This window comes from Neovison vison, chromosome 4 (assembly GCF_020171115.1).
Source record: "Neovison vison isolate M4711 chromosome 4, ASM_NN_V1, whole genome shotgun sequence".
Taxonomy (NCBI): domain Eukaryota; kingdom Metazoa; phylum Chordata; class Mammalia; order Carnivora; family Mustelidae; genus Neogale; species Neogale vison.
The window spans coordinates 3,772,436-3,793,575 of NC_058094.1; the positions used below are offsets into that span (position 1 = coordinate 3,772,436).

General features: G+C 60.7%; 1 protein-coding gene across 3 annotated transcripts in view; it reads left to right on the forward strand.

Moving 5' to 3' along the window:
- TRAPPC9 (trafficking protein particle complex subunit 9) overlaps positions 1-14,634 on the forward strand; it is a 521,456-nt gene extending 506,822 nt beyond the window's left edge. For all 3 annotated transcript variants that reach the window (XM_044244893.1, XM_044244892.1, XM_044244894.1), the window contains 2 exons: positions 13,044-13,264; positions 13,866-14,634. In XM_044244893.1, coding sequence (XP_044100828.1) covers positions 13,044-13,264; positions 13,866-14,033 — 389 coding nt within the window. In that variant the 3' untranslated portion in view covers positions 14,034-14,634. The remainder of the gene's footprint in view (positions 1-13,043; positions 13,265-13,865) is intronic.
- The last annotated feature ends 6,506 nt before the right edge of the window (positions 14,635-21,140 follow it).

A 21,140-nucleotide genomic window follows, 5' to 3' on the forward strand; every position in this document is an offset into this window, starting at 1 on the left:
GGACAGTGGCGTGGGTGGGTTGTCCCATGAGCCTCAGAGGGCCCTTGTGAGGCTTCATGGGGTAATCCGTCCACGGCAATGAGAACAGTGCCAAGTGCACAGGGAGCCTCGAAAGAGTGGGTGTTCATATCCTGTTGTGGCGACGGAGGCAGCGGCTGCAGGGAGACGGGGAGCGGGGAGGCGGACAGCGGCTCCGGAAGGAACCGGCCCCTTCCCTCTCACACACGCCCTCATTCACAGGCGTTTGCTGGCCAAGAGAAGAGCAAGCCTCGGGCCCTGTCTCTGGGGCTCCCAGTGTGTGGGGACACAGCAGGGGCTGGCAGTGACAGCCAGGGTGGCCAGGCTGCAGTGGGGAGGGCTTTCCGGGGAGGGACCCAGCTCTGGGAGCGGACGGCACGCTCACACGGGCCTGCGCGCACACGGCATCCTGAAGCTCCATAGCCCTTTTCTTTATCTAGAGGGTGGGGAGGGCCAGAGCCAGAGAGGATCTTGAGGGGGCTTCACGGCCGGCACAGAGCCCAAGCAGGGCTCGATCTCACAACCCTGAGATCGTGTCCTGAGCCGAAACGACCGTCGGATGCTCACCCAGCTGAGCTGCCGGCGCCCAGCTCTGGGGCCCTTTGTTGTCCAGCATCCCTCCCGGCAGGCCCCCCATCCCATCCTACAGACGGGGAGACCGAGGCGGCGTGACGGCCGCCCAGCAGGGCTCATTGGCCCCGCCCCCAGGGCAACCCTGGCGCGAGCCAGCTCTAGTCCCGGCCCTGCCTGGGTGTGTTGTCTGTGGTCACGGGAACGGGAGCCGTCTCCGCCAGGACAGTCTTGACATCTCGCACAGCGCTCACCCGGGAAGCGCTGGTCCTGCTGGTCTCGGTCTTGCTGGAGGGGCAGAGCTCTCCTGCGTTGTTGGCCCGAGGACAGGGGGGAGGAGCAAGTGCTTGTGTGACGTACGGCAGCCACTGATGCTTAGAGTGGCACCTTCCAGGGCACGCCACCTGCTTGTGCTGGGCTGGCCACCCTGTGGACAGCTGCGGTCCCAGTGACCCCCCAGGACACATCCCTCGGGCCCTTGGGGTGATCCCGGGACCCCTAGATTCTGGCCTCTCCGAAGCCACGCAGCCCTGGAGGGGGGCGAGAGGGCTGTCCTTGAGAGCGGAAGGCTACGTGCTTGCTATGGACCCTGTCAAGTTCCTTCTTCTCTGGCTCTGGGCTGCCCAGCCCTGGGGACTGCGCAGTGCAGGGGTACCCCTCGCCCCATGCTCCTCTGCAAACCCAGGAGGACCTAGCCAGTAGCATGGGGCTGCAGCCTGAGGGCATGTCTCCTCTGGGCTGCTGACTGCTGGGGTGGAGGGGCCAAAGGGGAATGGCAGATTGTAGCTGGCCGGGGCCCCAGGGAGACGTCCCCCTGCGACTTGGTACGTCCACGCTCCTTCGCGTGGCACAGGCCTTCGTCAGCGAGACTCGGAATCTCGCACACTTCCTGCTCTCGGAAGCTGCTGGGATGGCCAGCACTCGTCAGAGAAGCTCAGCCTGGGAGCTGGGAGCACGCTCCGGGCCTTGGTCGGTAGGAGCAGCTCCGATGAGGGCCTTCGGGACCAGCATGCCGCCTTTGCCACAGTGGGACACCTGGGGCACCTAACCCTGAGACTCTCTGCTCCGACGTCCCCCTGCGATATCTTCCTGCACTATCCGGCCCCTTCACCCTGGGTGGGGTGGGGTGGGCCCCTCACCTTGGGTGTGTGCAGGCCTCAGTCTCCCCCAATGCTGGCAGCTCCCCCAGGCCCTGGGGGAAGCAGAAAGTGAGGCACCCCGTCTCCTGTCCGTATCCCTGTGAACCCCTCATTCCCCTTCCAAAGGTGGTGCGAACTCGGTTGGGCGGTGCTTGCCGGTGGCTCGAAGGGGCAGCTTTCTCGTGGCAGGGGCAGCTCCAACCCTGTTCCCGGTTACCTGCAGGGCAGCAAGCTCACCACCACCCTGGGATTTGGTCACTTGGGCCGCTTAGAAGGCTCTTCTGGGGCCCGTCCTCCCTGACGGACAGTGTGCTCCAGGACGCCACGGTTCTGGGGGGAACTCTGGCTGCTGTTGTTCTAGAGTCTGTTTGACCCATGAACGTGGGCCAAGCACCAGCCAGATGTCAGGCCCAGGCTGCGTGTGGAGGGGGGCGGGGGGACGGCTCCAGGCACCGTGTCCAGCGACCACAGCAGGACACGTAGGGCTGTGGCTCAGCGGAACGAGGGGTCATGCCCAGCTTCCTACGGTCACCTTGCGGGGCTGAGCCCGGGCACGAGTGCTGGGAAGTGACAGCCTGTTCTGAGAGCATCTGGCTCTTCTCTCTCCTGGAGCGGGCAGGGAAGCAGAGGCTCAGAGAGGTTAAGTGAGTTACCTCAGGTCACACAGCAAGCAGTAGATCGCTGAGTTCGTTATTCAGTCGGCACGGTGAGTGAGTCCTGGGCCCGTCCCCTCACAGAGCAAGTCTCGACCAGAGGCAGCTTGTCACAGAAGACTCCTGAGGCGGGTCCGTGCACCGCGTGACGAGGAGCTAGTTTGGCCTGGGTGTAGAACAGGTGGTTTTCCTGGAGGAGGTGCTGCTTGAGCTGAGTTTTGAAGAGACCAGCAGGAGTTGGCAATGAGCAGGGTTTGAGGGGCATTGCGCATGGCTGCGGGCAGGGTGGGGTCACAGGGCACCGGGGGAGGGCGACACAGACCAGGAGAGGCAGGCGGCCTTCAGCTTGGTCTGCAATACTCTGGAATCATCGCTTCTCTCTCGAAGCCCTTCTTTTTCTGCTTTGCCGTCTCCCCCACTGGACGTTGAGTCCAGAGTCCTGTCTCCTTGGTGCGGCCCGGGGCAGGCCCGCAAATCATGGTGGGAGGCCCCACGTACACAGGCCATGCTGGGCCCTGGGGAACAGTGGGGGCGCCCAGCCCCAGGTCTCGGGAGCTGCATCCCCCAGGCCAGTGCAGAGTGCCAGGTGCAGGGACCCTGGCACTGGACCAGGTGGGCAGCTTCCCTGTGGAGGGAGGCTGAGCTGGAAGGCGAGGCGGGCGGGCTCCCGGGCAGAACAGCACACAGCCCGTGTCGACCGTTTCCTGCACCGCCTGACCCTGCTGTGCCCGGTCACCAGAGAGGAGGGCCTGCAGGTTGCTGGCGTGTGACCCGGGCCGCAGGAGAGCAGGTCCTGGGCTTGGCACTGCGTCACGGAGGTAGTGCGGGGGCTTCCTGGGTGGCGGGGACCTGCTTTATGTAGAAAGGCTTGCAACCAGATGAAAACTGAGTGATCGAGAAGGTGCAGACGTTGCCCGCCGACAGAGGAGTCAGTTTAAATTCTCTGCTGTGCTCAGAAAGAGGGCTCTGCCTAACGCGACCGGCCAGCAGGCAGATTTCCCATTTTTCTGCCCCTCTTTCCTCCCGGTATATCTCCCGTGGGCTGACGCGCGTGTGTTAGTCGAGGCGTCGGAAGGGGGAGGCTTTACCAGAGGTTGTCCCTGATGAGCCAGGGTAGGGTGTTCCCTGTCCCAATGGGCAGGAACGGGGACCCAGGGCCTGTCAGCTCCAAGCCGCGCTCCCACGTTTCCTTCCGAGTGCTGGGAGCTTGGTCCCGGGGGCGCTCCAGGCCTGTACTTGTCACCACTCAGCATGGTGAGAAACAGCCGGATTTCAGGGACCGAACACCAGCCTTCCTATATTTAGGTTTTGTGCTGTTTTTGGGGGGGGGGCTTTCTGGAATTCATGGGGGATCCCAGTTCTGCCCATTCTAGGGCCCCGCCTTCCCCGTGGCCTCCCCCGAGACTCCGCGCCCCACTCTCCGTCTTGATGGGAAGCAGGGGATGGTAGGAGCACGTGTTTGTGGGCCGAGTTCGGGAGACATCGTTTCCCCTCCGGTGCCCCAGCCCAGACTCACTCCGTCCCCTGTTCACGCTCGCCACCCGAGCGGCTGAGGTCTGCTGGTGGGCCCGGCAGGAAGGGAACAGGCTGGCAACCTCTGGAAGGCTCCCTTGGTGAAGGGGACATGTGAGCAGGGCCTTGTGATGCAGGGCGGGGGTTGTGTGCCCAGGAGAGGGCCCCAGGAGCCCAGCACAGAGGGCAGGGGGGACACAGACGGCTGCGAATGCCCCCGTCAGCACGGAGCCCTCAGGGAAGGGACCTGTCCCGGCTTTGGAGGCGGGGAGACCTGGGTTCAAATCTCTGGGACTGAAGGGGCCGTGGCAGTACGCTCGGAGCTGCTGGGCCCCTCATCCCAGCCCCCCTGCTTGGCAGGCTCCGAGCTCGGCCCTGCTGGGCGCATCCTCTCTACTCTGCGTGCCAAACCTCTGGCTGGGTGCGGGGCATCGTGCCCGCCTTCCGATGAGAGAGCGGACGCTCTGGGGTCTGAAGGGCTCAGCCCAGCCCTCCACTCGGCGTCTGAGCTCAGCCGAGAAGCCCAGCCCCCAAGCCGTGGAGGGTGTCGGGGAGATGGGACCCCGGACCCAAGCGTCTCTGCCCATGTTCACCACGGTGCACAGACAGGCACGAGCCACGCCAGGACACAGCCCAGGGCAGTCTTCCGGGGGCGTGGGCGCCCTCCGGGCCCCTCCTGTGCTAGTGACGCCCTGTGCCGGGCTGGCAGTGGTGCTCGGGGCCAAGAGTCTGTCCGCGAGTGCTCCAAGCCACGCCGGCCTCCCCTGCAATTCCAGCTCACCTTAATTTTTATTTAATTCCCTTTAATCTTTAATGAAAAGTTGTAAAAGTAAATTACTTACCCAGGAGAGCCGCACGGCTCCTCGGGAGCTGCCCTCCACCTGCGGGTGATCGCGCATGTGGCCTCGGACGGGCTCCCTCCCTGGCTGCCGGGAGGAGGGATTCTGCTTTATGAACTAATTAGCTACCTCAGGAACTGCTTACACGCGTGCCATTTGGTGGACTGAGAGCAGAGCTCCGGCCTCACACGGCGCACACCCTGGACGGTCGCCGACCAGGCAGGCAGAGCCGCGTTCTGGCCCTGCGACCCGGGGGCGCCTGGTGGCTGTGCTGGGCTCCCCAGAAACCTCACGGTGGTCCTGGGGCACACAGAGCCAGACCTCGTCCTGCCAGTCATTGTCACCTCTGCCTGTCTCTGAGCCTGCTCCCCGAGGGCATGGCCTTGTGAGCAGGGGAGGGGCGGTGGGGGTGGGGGTGGGCTCACGGAGTGGGTGCAGGGGGTGGGGAAGAGTGAGGGGGGCTGTGCATTCTGCTGCCCCCTCCCCTAGATGTCCACTGCCTTTCTGCCTACGAGGCCTTGCCCAGAGCCGTCACCCTACCTCCTGGGCATGCTCAGGCTTCCCGTCTCTTCTCCAGATTCCCTCAATATGCAGAAAAGTAGCCAAATTAAAACTAAAATGTCCAGACTTAGGGAAACTGCATTTTTTTGGCATAATCGGTCAAGACCTGCAGAAGAGGGTGTGTGTGAGTGTGTGTGTGTGTGACAGTGTGTGAGAGAGAGACAGAGAGAGAGTGTGTGTGTGTGCGCACATGCGTGGAGACCGCAAGGCAGCTTGCGGAGGGCCGGAGTGGGTCTCTGGTTTGCTGCCCCATTGGCGCTGGGCTTCCTGTCAGCCAGAGAGAAAAGATCGGTTACCGGCTCTCATTGGTAAAGAAGGAAGCACGTCGGTTACTGTCATGTTGGCGTTGGAGGAGGTTGTCCACTTTTTACCGGATGCTTGGACATTGCAGGGGCTCCTACCGGATCTGCCTGTGACTTCTTCCCAGGGACGGCCTGCCAGCTGGTGCCGTCACCAGGGAGGACGGGGCCCCTGGGTCCCCTCGCCGTACCACTCTCCTCACGTCCCAGGCTTTGCTTGTTTTTCCGCTTGAATTTCTTTTGCTTTGCTTAAAAAGTGACAGAGCTTCTCTAGTAATCCCCAAGCCTCGCCTGAATCCAATGTGACTCTCCAGTTTAGGCCCGCCCCACATTTATGTTGGCCAGAAAAATGCATGTGTCTTGTGAGGTTTGACGTTTACGGGTGCTTTCCCTGAAGGTGGCTGGGCAGAGCCTCTCAAACCTGGCTCAGTGGGGCTGTTCCTGGGTCTTCGCTGGATTAATTTCTATTGCGTGGTTATCCCATCTTTACGACGCTTTATCCAAAATCAGACATTTGCTCTGGAAGTCTGTTGGGCTGCCGGTTTCTTACAGTCACCAAAGGGAGGAGGGTTGGGCTGGGGCTGGGGCTGAGGCAGGGCAGTGTCCACGTGCAGAGTCTGGGCTCAGCTGGCCTCGGGAATCTTGACCTAAGGGAGAAGCACATAGCTTGTCTGATAAGCCAGAGGGGCAAAAAACCGGCCCTCTTTGCCGATGAAGGCGATTTGCATGACCTTGGGGCGGGCTGGTATTTTAGGTGTTCCCTTCCCCCTCGGAGGAGCACGCTGTGCCGCTGTGCAGACCGGCTCCACCAGGGGGTCCTGCCCCAGCTTCTGCCCCTGCTCTCTCTGCTCCTCTCTGCTGCCCCCGCTGAGCGCGGCTGTGGGCACACACGCGTCCACATTGGATGCTGAGCCCACGCCGGGCCCAGAAAAGCAGACGCTCAGGGTACAGCTAGGCTGGGAAGTTGTCCTGCGAGAAGTCTCCTGGAGGTTAGAACCTCCAGGACTGTTCACAGCTGTTGAGCAGCGTCTCCTGATTGCCCGGAGCTCGCACCTGCCCCTGACCCCTCGCCTACCCTCTGCACAGAGCAGGCTGGCAGACACCTGTTGGCCTGCTGGCCCCACAGGCCCAGCCGGATCATCTGACCTCCTTGTCCTCAGGATCGGCTCCTCATGGGCCACCCCCGACACCGGCTCCGTAAACCCTGCCTCGGCCCTGCCTCTCACCTGCAGCCATGCTCTCGGCTCTTGGTTGTCCCAGAGTCTGGCCCCGTGATCACGGGTGGCCTCAGACTTGCCAGGCCCCTAGTCTCTGCTATGCGTGGGAGAAGAGGATCCCACACTAAGCCCCAGCCATCTGGTCCTGAGCTCCAGGCGCAGCGGAAGCTAAGGGCTTGGGATTCCAGAAGGTTCTCACAGCTATGGATCTAGGCATCCTCCTCCGGGAAGCCCCTGCTGGGGACACGGGAGCAGCCCATGCTTACCTCGCTGGCCCACAGCAAGCTCTCTGGGGTGAGGCTCCCACAGAGCCGGGTAGCGGGGGCAGGCCCTGGGCCTGGGCCCCGGCCGCTCCATCAGCTCCCCACATCTCCGTGTCCCTACGCCACAGCCCCACCTGTCGTGTGTGGCCTCCAGGAGGGACATGAGGCTGCCCGTCGGCTTGGCCGATGAGTAAGACACCGGCAGGAGGGTTCAGGACAAGACCCCTACCTCCGCCCAGGGCGCATCCCTGTCCCCCGTCCTCATGGCTGGCTCCCCACCCGAGCCCCCACCCAACAGTGGCTGCCCTTGGCCAAAACGCAGGCCAGCTCGGGCGGCTTCTGTTCTCCTCGGGCCTCTCCAGTGCGGCCCCCCAGGGCCCTTCCCTCCTCTCTGCTTCTATTTTTAGCAGGTGCTTCTGCCGGAGCCCAGGGACGTGCTGTAGCATAAACGGGGCAGCGGCTTCAGGAGGAATTCTGAGCCAGACAAAATTAAGTCCGTGACTCTGGCTGGTATTAAAAGTGAAGGAGAAGCAGGCCTGGGGGCGGAGGGAGAAGGTGGACCGGCCCGATTTAATGCTTTGAGGGAAGAGACTAATCCGCTCCCGGGAGAATTCTCACGATGTGAGATTCTTCGCATAAATAACATCTTCCATGGGAAGTCTGGCCTGCAGGGCGCGGACCCAGAGCCGGGCAGCGGCAGGTTGGTCCTAACGTCCTCCCTGCATGGGGCACGTCAGCCTTGGCCCGGTCCCTCCGAGACACAGGTTGAAGACAAGTGACCTGGGGCCAGAAGGGGGGCCGGGCACAGCCAGTGAACGGGGGTGGGGTTCAAGTGCAGCCCAGAGCATATCCATGCCCTTGTTCAGCCGCTTGGTTATCTAGCGGGTACCAAACAGAGCAAGTGCCTGCAGGGCCTGGCGTTGGGGACCCAGGCAAGGGCCAGTTCTCCTGGAGCATCCAGGGATGAAGGAACACAGCTGGTAGTTAAGCAGTTGGGTAAACAAGAGATAAGATGTCGAGAACCCGAGAACCGTAAGAAAACAGAGGGTGTGGAAGAGTAATGGGGTGGGCGGGATCTTCACTGGGTGGTCAGAAATGGCCTCTCAGAGGAAAGAGCCAAGCTGGCAAGAATAGCAGGGGCAAAGGCCCTGGGGCAGGTATGCGCTGGGCAGGCGCAGGCTAGAGGGACAGGAGGGAGGTCACGTGGTTAGAGCAAGAAGTGGGGGATACAGCAGCCTGTGTGATCGGGGGAGCCCGACTGGGGCTGTGCAGGGCCCTGGAAGCCAGGCTCAGTGGCCAAAATCTGAAGGAACCTCCCTTTTGTTCTGAGTGTAAAGAGAAGCCGTAGGCCAGGTGCGTAGCAAGCAAGGAAGTAACACAGTTGAGTGGCATTTTGACACCATCCCTGTGACTGCTGGATGGCAAGGGGAGGTCAGGCAGCGTGGACATAGGGAGGTCTGCTAGGAAGCTGGCCCCTGCTCAGCTGGAGGCGGGAATGCTGACTGCTAACCCCGGGCGCCCATGGACTGGGCGTGGGCGCCAAGCAGGAGTGACTTCGGTGTGACCTTCAGGTGTGAGGCGGGGCCTCTGAGATGCCCTCACCTCCTCTCTCCCAACCGGCTACTCCAGGACACCCTCCCCTCATCACAGCTGCTGAGTCCCTTTTGTCAAGGGAGGGGACATGTCCCACAGGTTCCAGGGGTGAGGACACAGACATCCTTTAGGGGGCATTAGTCTGTCTACCTCACCGTCTTCTGTGGCAGTAAAGCAGACTCAGGGTTCTGGAAGGTTCCAGGGGAAAGGTTTGACCCTCCAGAGTCTGAGCTCTGTGTGTCCTGCTCTCCACTCCTGAGCAGCCCCCAGGAGGAGGTCCCCTGTGCACAGCTCCCTGGCAGCTGTGGGACCTCATCCACCACCACTCTTGGGGTCCCGGTCTTGCTGTGGGCACGTGGACAAGGCACCCACCTTCCCCATCTAGAGGGCAGGGGGCTGCCTTGGACGGGACTCCAACCGGGAAGCAGCTAAGGGGAGGCTCTCCTCCCTCAGGCACAGCAGGAATGACTCCCAAACAGCTCGCCTCTGAGAAGAGTTTAATTCTTCATTCCCAGCTCCTTCCTAGTGGGTTTCCTGAGCCGCTGGTGGCCCGCTCAGGCCTGTTCTCTGATCTGAGCTGCTGCTCCCCGACCCTCCGCGGGGCTCTCTGCCCAGGATGGGACACGGCTGGTCCGGTCCAGAACCAGAGAAGGGAACTGGTCCCAGCAGGGGGTGCGCTGGAGCGGCCGTGCCGATGGGGGGCCGAGCCCCCCCACCCCGAGCACAGCTAGCATCTCCAGCAACCCCGGCACCCGGAGGCGTGTCTTCCCCAGATTTCTGAACCAGCACCCTACGGGTCCCAGGAGAGACCACCCGTGGCACCCTCCTCGATTCAGGGAGCCCGCCGTCGTTCGCGCAGGGAACAACAGCCCCGTGCTCCACTCGGCTGGGACAGGAGTGATGTGGGCTGTTCTGGGTCCTTGGACCTGATCTGAGATGTTGGCCTGCAGAAAGGGAGGAAACGGCTGCTTTCTGAGCACAGAAATGCTCCAGTGTGGTGGGTGGTCATTCTGGGTGCCGGCTGTCCCGTTTTCCTGGGACCCAGGGCTTCCTGGATGCAGGACTTCAGCACTCGCGCCAGGCTGCCCTGGGACAGTTGTTACCCTGTGCGTGAAGACACGGCAGGTGGCAGGTGGGGTGGTTCTGCCACTCTAGAGAGCCGCCCCCTTCTTCCCCTGGGGGGCAAGCCGTCACAGCTCCAAGGAAGAGCCAGCGATCTGGGGGCCCAAGGGGAGTGCTCCCCTCAGACCAGGGCAGGGAAGGCCTGGTTGGGTCCTATGCCCTCTCTCTGGTCCTCTGGCCCTACCCCAGGCCTCTGAGGTAGGATCATGGGATCCCCCCTGCCTAGCTCGGGCACGTCCACCACCCCTTCCGCCCTGGCCTGGCCTCAAGGCCACAGATCCCTGCTCCTTCAAGGGAGTGCCAAGGGAAGGTGACTGCCGGTAGCTGCGCACACAGCAATGTCTCCTCTCCCCCTTGCCCGGGAGCTGGTGGCCAGGGAAGGGTTAACCAACAGGTGGGCTGGGAGCCGCTCCGCTGCGAGCCAGAGGCCAGTCCTCAGCTGCCCTAGCAAGCGAGTAATGCACGCAGTTCTCTGCAAGGAAAAAAATGAGCAGAGACGTAATGAGCCAGCCACCCTTGGCTGATTTGCACATAATCGTATCTTTCCCTTAATGGAACCAGCAGCCGAGGCGCCCGACACCTGCTCCCTTCATTCTCCCGTCTGATTCAAGAGGCTTAGACGGTGCCTGGTTCACTGTTCAGCAGACGTGACCGAGGCCCGCTGTGCCCGCCAGCCTGTGCCTGCGCTTGGTGGAGGGCCCCCGTCCGGGCCAGGAGGGAAGCACCCCGTTGCGCCCCTATGGCCGCAGCCTGCCTATAGCGCGGGACGGAGATGCGTTTCCGGGGTCCTGTGACCTCGGCTGCAGGCGCTCGGAGCGGGTGAGGGTCGGCGGAGGATGCTGGAGTGGATGGCTGTTGCCCCGTGGTGGGTCGGCGTCCACACAGCCTGTGGGCAGGGGTAGGAGCCCAGGGGAGGTGATGCGGGGCGTCGGGGAGGTTTCCCTCCTGGGAAGGTGGGGATGCGGCGAGGGGCTGGCGGCCCCAGAAGCTGACCCTCTTAGAAACGCTCTTACTCCTGTGCCAGGAGTTCCGTTCGTGACATCGTGTCCGCGGGGCGCAAGGGAGGAATTTAGACGGAGCTCGGTGTGAAAACCCGCGCACTGGGGTTATTTAAATACGGAAACAGTGCGCACGACCTCCCGGGGCTCGGGTGGGTAAATTACCGTTTGTTCCTCTAACGGAATCCTCTGCCGCCTTTGAAAACATTCTCGCTAAAATGTCCGCGTGTGGACCGTGCTTCTGTTCTCATGGTCCCAGAGCGCCAGCCGCCAGGCCACGGCGGTGAACGCACGGGGTGTGGGGTGGGGGGGACGCGAAGGGAGAGTCGTCACCAAGAGGCCAAACGTTGGCTGGGGGAAGGGCTGGCCAGCGGGGGGGCACTTAGAAAATTAGCTTTATCTCAATGGACTTTCCAAACTTTCTATATAATGTGTTATAAAAGCTTGTGATTTTAAAGAAACGAAATCTGGTGAGGGGAGACTTGATCTCAGGGTTTCCTGGAAGAATGGACTTGGGGGCACACGTGCTGGGTGGTTCTGGACCCGCAGCCCCTCTCCACCCCCCGCCCAGCGGCATCCAGAGCCGTCCCCAGGTGCCTCCTCGGGCCTCTGCCCACCCGCAGTTCCCGGCGTGCCCCCGCCCCCGTCCACACGCATGCACGCTTCTGCTCCCACACACGTGTACCCTACACATGCTCTCAATCACACACACGTGTTCTCACACATACACACCACACACTCCCACTTACACACATGCTCACACCCACTGTCCCCCGCAGTCACACACACACACGCATCGCCCGTGTACGCACTCTCATACCATCTCTCTTGTGTGCACGCGCACACGCACACGCACACACACACACACACACTCTCTCACTCCCGTCCCTGGCCTGGCTGCGCAAGGTCAGCTGGAGAGAGCAAGCCCCGTCCCCGCCCAGGAGAGCACGTCCCTGCAGGGAGGGTTTTCCTTGCCCCCCCAAGGCAGGCCACCCCCAACTTTCCTCCAATCCTGTGTCTCCAGGACCCCAGTGAGGAATCAGCCCCCTCCCACGGGCTCCAGGGCGCCCCCAGTGGCTGGGTGGGAGGGTCTTCCCTGCCGTCACCTGGTGGAAGCGGCTGCCAGGCAGGAGGACATGTCCTGTGGTCCACCTGTGGACACGACACCCAGAGGGCAGCCGAGGCAGGCTGGCGGGGCTCAGGTCAGCCCCTTGCAGCCACACAGCTAGCAGCAGGTGACGCAAAGTCACAACGTGGCCGTGGGCCCCCCTCCCTGACCTCCACGGTCGGGTCCATGAGCCGGAGGCCTCCTGCCTGGCCATGTTGGTGGTAGAGCCGCCATGAGAAGGGGACTGCGGACTGTGAGCATCACCCGACGGGCACTGGCACCCTCCCCGGTCTGCAGACCAGGTGTTGACTGGGCTTGGCCCCCTACAGAGGCTGGGGGGGGCGGGGCGGGTGCTGCTTCCTGCTCTTTCAGCTCTGGGCCTCCAGTGTCTGCCTCTGACCTCATGGCCTCTCCTCCAAGCCAGCTTCCCCTCGTCTGCCTCTCCCAAGGATGCGTCTCATTCTCAAATCCTACCCGGGCCTCCAAGGGGGTCCCCCAGACCTCCCCTCCCACCATCCTGCAGGGACGTCCTGGGAGGTTGAGAGGAGTGGGGGTCCTGGCACAGCACCTTCCAGTCCACCGACCCCCACCCCCTTCTCCCCCACACTCCACCCCCCCATCCCCGCTCTGCTGCTCAAGTTCCAGATCTCTCCCCAGCTAGCGTCCTGTCACCTCTCTGGTGCCCCAGGGAGGGCCCAGCCTTCCCTGGGGGACTCTGGGCAGGCCACTGTGCAAGTGTGTGTGGCAGAGGCCCAGCCAGGTTGCAGGCACGCCACGACAGCCCCTGCCACATTCTTGCCTTCTGGTTCTGAGTCTCTTTCCTGGCTTTTCTCTCTGCCGTGGGCCATGGCCACAGCCAGCCTTCTCGGACAGGGAGCATGGGAGACCCCAGCTGACCCCGGGCCCCTCCGGCATGGCACAGACCCTCCGGGGGACAGCTCTGGTGTCCACACCCGTCTTCTCCAGCCTGCACAGCAGCACAGCAAGGACTGGGCCACGCGTCTGTGCCCAGCACCCAGCCTGCACAGACGGGGTGGCTGCCTTGGTGTGGGAAGGGGGAGGGAGTGAACGGGACAATGAACGGGGGACAGACAGGGGCGCAAGGCCAGCGGGGCAGTGCCCTTGACAGTTCCGTGTCCTGTCCCTTGCAGATGTGCTGGTGGACGGACAGCCCTGTGACTGTGAGGCCGCGGCCTGCCGGGTGGGCGACCCCGTGCGTCTGGAGGTGCGGCTGACCAACCGGAGCCCGCGCAGCGTGGGGCCCTTCGCGCTCACTGTGGCGCCCTTCCAGGACCACCAGAATGGGGCACGCAACTACGACCTGCACGGCGCCGTCTCCTTCGTGGGCTCTGGCACCCTCCACCTGGACGCGGTGCGTGGCAGTCTGCGAGACCCGTGCAACCCCTGTGGTCACTGTCCCTTTGTCCCCAGGCCCCCCCAGGTGGAGGGCTCAGCGGTGGGTGAGCCCAGGCTTGTCTGTGCTGACCCTCATTCACCCAAGTTGCCGCAGGACATCACAGGTCCTGGCTGGGACCCGGGACGGTGGGAACAGCCTAGAAGCTTGCTGAGGAGACACAGCAGCTGCAGGTGGCCAAGGATGGTGTCAGACCTGCTGCCGTCCCCGCCCCTGGCACCCTCAGTCCGTGCTCCTGGCCTGCCGTGGCAGGGCCCGCAGTGATGTCCGCACAGCACAGCCCTCAGCCAAGCCCCGATCACACGCAGAAACGACCTCATTTCAGCCACGCCCCAGCCTGTCTCAACCCCGACGTGGCCCGGGGAGGGACGTGCTGTGCTCCTTCCGATGCTGGGAGCGACGGCTCAGAGAGGGCAGCCACCTGCTCGAGGAGGCACAGCAGGGAAGCCCTGGGAGGGCCTCCCCTCCCCTGTTGCCCCTGTTTCCAGGCAGGCCCACGGGTCTCCTGGGGGCTTTGGGGTTGGTCTGCCCCGGCTGACATCTGTCCCTCCTCCCACAGGTGCAGCCCGCAGGCCAGTCGGCCTGCCTGGGAGCCCTCCTCTTCCTCTACACGGGCGACTTCTTCCTCCACATCCGTTTCCACCAGGACAGCGCGAGCAAGGAGCTGCCGCCCTCCTGGTTCTGCCTGCCCAGCGTGCACGTGCGCGCCCTGGAGGCACCAGCCTGAGCCCCAGGACAGCCCCAGGGGCCCGGCCTGGCCCCCACCTTCCCGCCATCCAGCCCCAGCCCTCGAACCCACCCTTCCTCCTCTTTCTCCTGTGAGCACCCCAGACACGGCAGCCTCACCCCTCCTGGACTGGCCAGTAGGGCCCCCTGCTGCCGCGTGGTACTAACCGGGCCCCAGCAGGCAGCACCCACCCAGCCCAGGCCTCCCCAGCCCCGCCCCCCACCCGGTCCCTGGACCTGTCCCTGTGGCCCGGGGATCGTGGCCCAGCCAGGAGAAAGGAAAGGCAAGCATGAAGGAGGGCCACGGCCTGGTGGGGCCTGGGAGCCTCCCCTGAGCCCCCTCAGACCTTGGGCTCCCCCACGCACCGTCCCCCCGCCCAGGGCTGGCTCTGCTCCCGAGGGCGCCGAGGCGGCCCCAGCCGGAGGGACGGTGCTGGTCAATGCTGGGCGGGTCCACCCGTTTCCCCGGCAGGCAGACCTCCGGGCCCGCGCCAGCTGCTGCAGGCCTGGGGCTGTTTCTGGGCCAGGCTGGGGTTGCCAGGGGCTGCATGTGTCTGTGTGTCTGTGACAAGTTCTCCAATAAAGGGCCCACCTTGCTTCTCTGCGGTCCGCCCGCGTCCCTGCATCTGTTTGCCGGCGTGGCCCGGGGCCCGCCCACCCGGCCCGGCTCAGACAGGGCTTTCCATTCATGCAGGATGGCACACAGAAGCCCCCGGGACACACACGGCTGGCACCTGCAGAGTCGGGCCTGCATCCATCCATCCCTTTGACCCCATAGCCCCCCACCCTGTGCCTGCGCTTTTCCGGCCTGGCTCCCCAGCTCCGGTCGGAGCCCTGACTCAAGCCCCACTGTGGGCCTCAGCCCCTATGACAGCTCTGGCCATCTTGGGCTCCTGGTTTCTCTCATGAGGTCCACGAAACATCTGCTGCTCTTTTCCGTCCCCACCAAACCTGGGGAGACCTTCCATCCCACTCAAACACTCGGGGAGACCTTTGGGCATGACAGTGGGCACAGGTTGGGCTGGGCACCCCCGACCTGATGGGACAGTCCCCGTGGCAGCCACAGCCCTCAACCCATGACGCTGGGTCCCCCCGCCCCGGGCCTCCCCTCTTCCCTGCTCCCTTCGGGGCCACCCGCCCGCTGGTCCCTGCAGCAGTTGCTGCCCTTCCCGTGGGCAGGCTGGTGCCGCCTCTGTCCCCACAGCATCAGTGTGTCTGGCACACGTCACTCCTGGGTCAGGACCTGGGGCCTCCCCATTTCCATAAGGCTGCTTGGGCAGCAGGGGTGGCAGTGACTTGCTCTCACGGTCTGTCATCAGGCTGTAGTGGGGCCTGGGTGATCTCCATGAGACCTGTGGGCTCCAGGCAGGGGAGAACTTTCCTGGCCCCACCTCGCAAGTGGCCGCAGGTGTCCACGGGGGGCAGCACCTCCCAGTGCCAGGCGTGGCTGGGACACTCAGCTCCTGCCGTGCGTTCCCCAACTGCTCTGGGCGCAGGGGCACCACCTCCCTCCTAGCGGGGAGGGAAACAGGGTTTCCAAGTGCCTGGAGCACATAGTAGGGGACAGTGGGGCAGGATCAGAATCCGGCAGCGGTCCACCCTGCTGCTCCAGCCTGTGTCCCCCAGGGGACGTCGGGAGGGGCTGCCTGCTCCCACACGTCCCTCTTCTGAGGATGTGTGTCGAGGCCCCAGGGCCAAGCTGCCACCTGGGGTTTTGCAGGGGCTCCGGCTGGGAGGGTGAGCAGGGCGGGAGTCTAGCCTCATCTGGCAAGGCTGGGCCACCCCAGGGAGGGGCACCATTTTTGGGTGGCACCGAGCTTCTGTGGGGGCTGTGGGGGCCCGGCGCCCCCGGCTCCCTCAGGCTGGGCTCACAGGCTGTGCTCCTCCCAGTGCCCCGCCCTGAGCAGCCTGCCCCGGCCTGCCCCGGGCCAGGAGGAAGGAGGAGGGCATGGAGCGTCTTGGCAGAGGCCAGCCTGGGAGGGTCCTTGCCAGCCGGGAGAGTGGCACCTGCCCCAGCCGGCCCGCTGTGAGGGCCGTGGGGCCTGTAGGTGGGCCCGTGGGCCGGTGCGTGGGCCCATCAGTGGGAGCCAGGCCGCGGAGCCCACGGTTGCGGTTGGAGGCCCCTGGGGAAACTAAAGGGCTGGTTGGCTGGGTCTGTGGGGCAGGAGGATCAAGAAGGACTTCCTAGAGGAGGTGGCCTGGGGATGCTGGGGCAGGAGGAAGGGATCTCCAGCAGTGCGGAGGGCTGAGCACTGGAACAGAGACCAGACCATTCCTCTCAGCTACGGGGGACTCACGGAGCCTGTGCTCTGCTGGGCCAGGACCCGGGAGGGGGTCATGGAGGAAGGGGCTGGGCTCTGCTTGGGGTCAGACGGGGGACGTGACCCTGACCTTGCCTCGGTTCACGGGGAGAAGATGGAGGAAGACTGAGCAGAAGGAACAGCGCGTTCCGGGAGGCCCGGCCCAGAGCAGCGGGCAGATGCGTGTGCACACTTAGTGTGACAGAAACTGCATGGCCTCAGGGCCTGAGCGGGGCAGGGACTGCCCAGGAGGCACGTGGGGGCCCCGGGGCAGGTGAGGTGCTCCCGGAGAGGAGCTGCTGGAGCCCAGCAGAGAGGCCAGGCCAGGAGACGAGAGTCTGGAACCAGATGGCCCAGGAGGGAGAGCAGGGGGGCTGTGGCTGGGGGTGTTTAGGGCTGGAGCCTGGTGGGCCCGGGGGATGGGGCTATCGGCCACTGCCCGCTCCTCCTCGTGGCCTTGCAGCCCGCCCCGCAGCGCACAGCCTGTGCTCCAGCCGCCCCGGCGTTTTCTTCTCAGTCTCCACACCTGTTCTGCCTTGGGGCCTCAACTGTCTTCCCGGACGGGCGCTCTGCCCACGGGCCTCCCGGGGCCCCTTGCCCCTTGCTCTCAGCCCCACATCGCCTCCCCTAAGGGGCCTTTCCCGACAACCTCCTCTCCGCGGAGGAAGTGGCCCCGTCTGGAGTGAACTCTGCTCACTCATGTGTCGTGTGCTCTGTCCTCTGCAGGAATGCGAGCCCCTGGGGAGTGGCTGGCAGGTGGGGGGCCCTGGGTGGGAATCGGCTGTGAGCCAGCCCCAGCCTGGGGGCCATGCGGTGCAGAATGGGCCGAGCATGAAGCCTGGAGCTCAAACAAAGCTCCAGCGTCTCCTTGCTGTGTGACCACGGGCTGCCCACTCCACTTCTCTGAGCCTGGCTCTCTCTCCTGTACCGTGGCAGTGACAATGCCTCCTTCAGTGGGAGGTTGAAGGTTGTATCTAAGGATGCTGGAACAGTGGGGCCCAGCAGACACTTGTTGAATGAAAGAATGAGCACAGCCACTCCTCAGCCCTCTCAGCCCTGCCCCCTGTGACATATGTGGCCTTGGCCATGCCCCGTCACCTCCCTTGGCCCCAGTGTCCTGCTCTGCAAAGTGGGATCTACCCCATTTCAGCCTCCTAATCCATCGCCCACAGGCACAGAAGACGTGGGGCTCTTCCAAGGGTTTCCTGACCTCCTAGATGCTCTGTGTCGTCCGGGGGCCTCTGCAGCAGGCTGGACCCCACACGGCCCCCGCACGAAGAATGTCGAGCAAAGTCAGATGGGATGCTCTTTGGTCTGTATTTATCTAACTCCCTTCCCCCACCCACCCACACACAGTAAAGAGGCCACAGGAGGGGGAAGGGGAAGTTGGGCACGATGCTGGGCCTGGGTCATCGGGGCCCTCAAGACAAGAAGACCCCAGGCCATGCATCCGCGCTCTGTAGTATCCTGAGTGGACTGGGCTGCGGGCTCCCGAGGACCCACGCGCCCCAGTGGAGCGGGGCGGACGGGAAGTCGGGAGAGAGGAACCAGGACAAAGTGCTCGCTGGAGCCCACAGCAGGCGAGGCGTGTCTCTCTGCAGCAGCCCTTGTCGAACAGAAATTCGCAACAACCTAAACAACCATTAGTGGGGCTGCACGGGTCCCATGCACCTGCTGGGACAAGGCCAGCCACGCCAGGAGGTCCCTGCGCAGGCGGCGTGACCCTGGTGGCTGACGCCGATGTCTGCAGCTGCCCAGCCCGCCCCCGCCAGGCAGATAGTCCACCCCCCACCCACGAACCATGACTTCTGTGCTTCAAAAACGCTCTAGAAAAACATGTTTCAGAGGTGGAAGGGATACATGCCTCCCTTAGAATCGTGGCCTCCTTTGGGGTCGGAAGAGACTTTCGGAATGGGGTGCGGGCTGGGGCACTTTAGTCCCCTTGCACACGCTTCACGAGGATATGGGGGGGAGACAGAGGTGGGACAGAGGCAGAGATGATGGTGTTAAAGGGACAAGATGTGAGAGTGGGACGGGGAGAGACGGTGGAGATATGAAGACGGAGATGAGCGAGACGAGGCTGAAGCCTAGGAAAGCTCATTCCCAAGAAGAGACAGTGCCGGAGTCCCACCGGCGGGCGTACTGGTGATTGTCATTCTTTGACTTTCTCTGCGTTTTCAGAGTCCATCAACAAACAAAAACTTCACAGCAGTTGCCTGAGAAGATACTGAAGAGAGAAACCTTGAAGGACAGGAGATGATGTTGTTTTTTTTGGAGGGGGGGACGTCAGAAATAACCAGGCACCCTGAAAAGTGGCCCAGCCAGAGCCTGTGCTCCCATGCCCCCCGCCCCTCCCACCGTCAGAATGCCCCCCACTGTAAGAAGTCAGAGCTTTGTCGTGGGGTCAGTGGGAGCCAGGGAGCCCTGGGAGGCAGGGGTGCTGCTTGCTGGCCTTCACGTGGCCGAGTCCTTCCAGTCGTGGAGCTATGTGACCCATCCGTTCCCACCCAGACTGGCCTTCCCACGAGTCGGCAGTTCCAAGTCTCACTCCCTAAATGCCTTCCTCAAACCTCAAGTCACTGCTAAGTTTGAAAGTTGTCCTGCATATCTAGCATCCCTGCTACCCCACACCCGGCACCTTACACAAGTAAACACATCCTTTCTGAAGGAATTCATGTTTGTCCCACAAATTCCCAAGGGTTCCTACAAGGAAAAAGAATAAGTCAGTGTTAAAGTTATCATGTACAAAAGGAATCGTTGCATCAGGTATGAGAGCCAGAAGAAATAAAACATAGGCTTGATGAAAGAAATCAACGATTGGTTTTATCACACAGAGACTATAAAATAAATATGTTCAATATGTTATGAAAAGTAAAAAAAAGATTAAAATGAATAAAGATTGAGAGCATCATAAAATAATCAAATGGAGCTCCTATAACTGAAAAATAGAATTAAAATGAAATGCTTGATGAATAGGTTGAAGAGCAGATTAAACCCAGCTCAGAGGAGAACAGGTGAATGAAAGAGCTGAACACATTATAAAACATGGAGCCACAGGGGCGCCTGGGTGGCTCAGTGGGTTAAAGCCTCTGCCTTCGGCTCAGGTCATGATCCCAGGATCCTGGGGTCGGGCCCCGCATCGGGCTCTCTGCTCGGCAGGGGAGCCTGCTTCCTCCTCTCTCTGCCTGCCTCTCTGCCTACTTGTGGTCTCTGTCAAATAAATAAATAAAATCTTAAAAAAAAAAAACCAAAAGAGGCAGCCACAAGGACCAGAAAGCATGAAAGAGACCGAAGAAAACAGAGAGAGACGCTCTCACATATATCTAATCAGAGTTTCTGGAGAAGGCAGTAAAGAGAGTAGAGAAAAGGCAGTATTCAAAGAGATAATGACTGAGAACTCAAAATGAGAAAGACAAAGATTCCACATATTTAAGAATATCAACAAAATCCAAGTAGCATAACATTTAAAATACACAACAAACACATCATAATACAATTTCAAAGACCAGATGCAAAGGGATAATTTAACAGGAGCCAAAAAGACAAGACAAATTACCTTAACAAAAAAAAAAAGAAAGAAACAATTTGCCTGATAGCCGACTTCTCATCAGCAAAATCAAAGTTCAGAAGTCAGTGGAATAATATCTGAGAATGTGCGAAGTAGCACAAATACTTTTCAATGGGTGAAATAATATTTTCATATTAAAAAAATAGGGCTTTCCAGCACCAAAACCTCATTAAAGGGAGCTCTGAAGAATGAACTCCAAGCAGAAATTGACACCAGAACCAAGTCAGAGACGCCGTAAAGAAACAATAGATGAAGCGGCACAGACATGAGTATTTCTAAGTCAGCATCTACTGTGTGAATAATAACCATGGTGCAGAGTTCAATCATAATAGAATTAGCATATACAGCAAAATAATACACAGATGTTGGTAAGGGGATGATCACAATCAAAGTGTTCTAAGGTATTTTAACTTCGATTTCAAGGATTTAGGATGAGGGTAAATATGCTGCTTAACTTAGATTTAAGCTTTGGTGTTTTAAACATGGAAATTTCAATTCTGGGGTAACCTTTGGGAAAACGAGAGATACTATGGGCAATTTCCAAGCAGGACACTCTAAAAGGAATTTAGAAAGCACAACTATTCATTCCAAAAGGAGGCAAAAAGGGAAAGAAAAAGGGCCTGAGAAATAAATGAAAGTGGCACAACAAAACAAGAACAATAACAGTATCCTCATATTATAGTTGGGAAAAATAAGACACACAGCAGTCAAGTAGCAGAAGTGATTATAAAGTAAGTTACAGAAATAAAGTACAACTATACCCCAGATAAAAGACTACACAAAAAGGAAAAGGAAAAGATGTACTAGAAAAATACCAATAAAAGAAAATTTAAAGCCAAAAATAAATTACTTCTAGAGATAAAGACAATGACATTATGAAGATAAAAGTGATAATTCACCAGGAAGCTATAATAACTCTAAATGCAACCAATAATATAGCCTCAATACATAAAGCAAAATGTGATAGAACAACAAGAAGTAATACGAACATCTGTCTGGAACTGAAAGATCAAGAGAACAAAAAGTGTTAAATGTAGAAAATTTGAAAAATTCAATCAATAGATTTTATTTAATAGATTTATGTAGAACACTTCACTCAACAGATGTAGAGAAACATTTTTTATCAAGCATGTGTGTCAAAATTTGCTTTATGGCCCAGTATGCAGTTGAAGGACTGTTATCACATTAATACATTCTCTGAACCCAATATACTTAACTTAGAAATCAATTACCAAAAGAT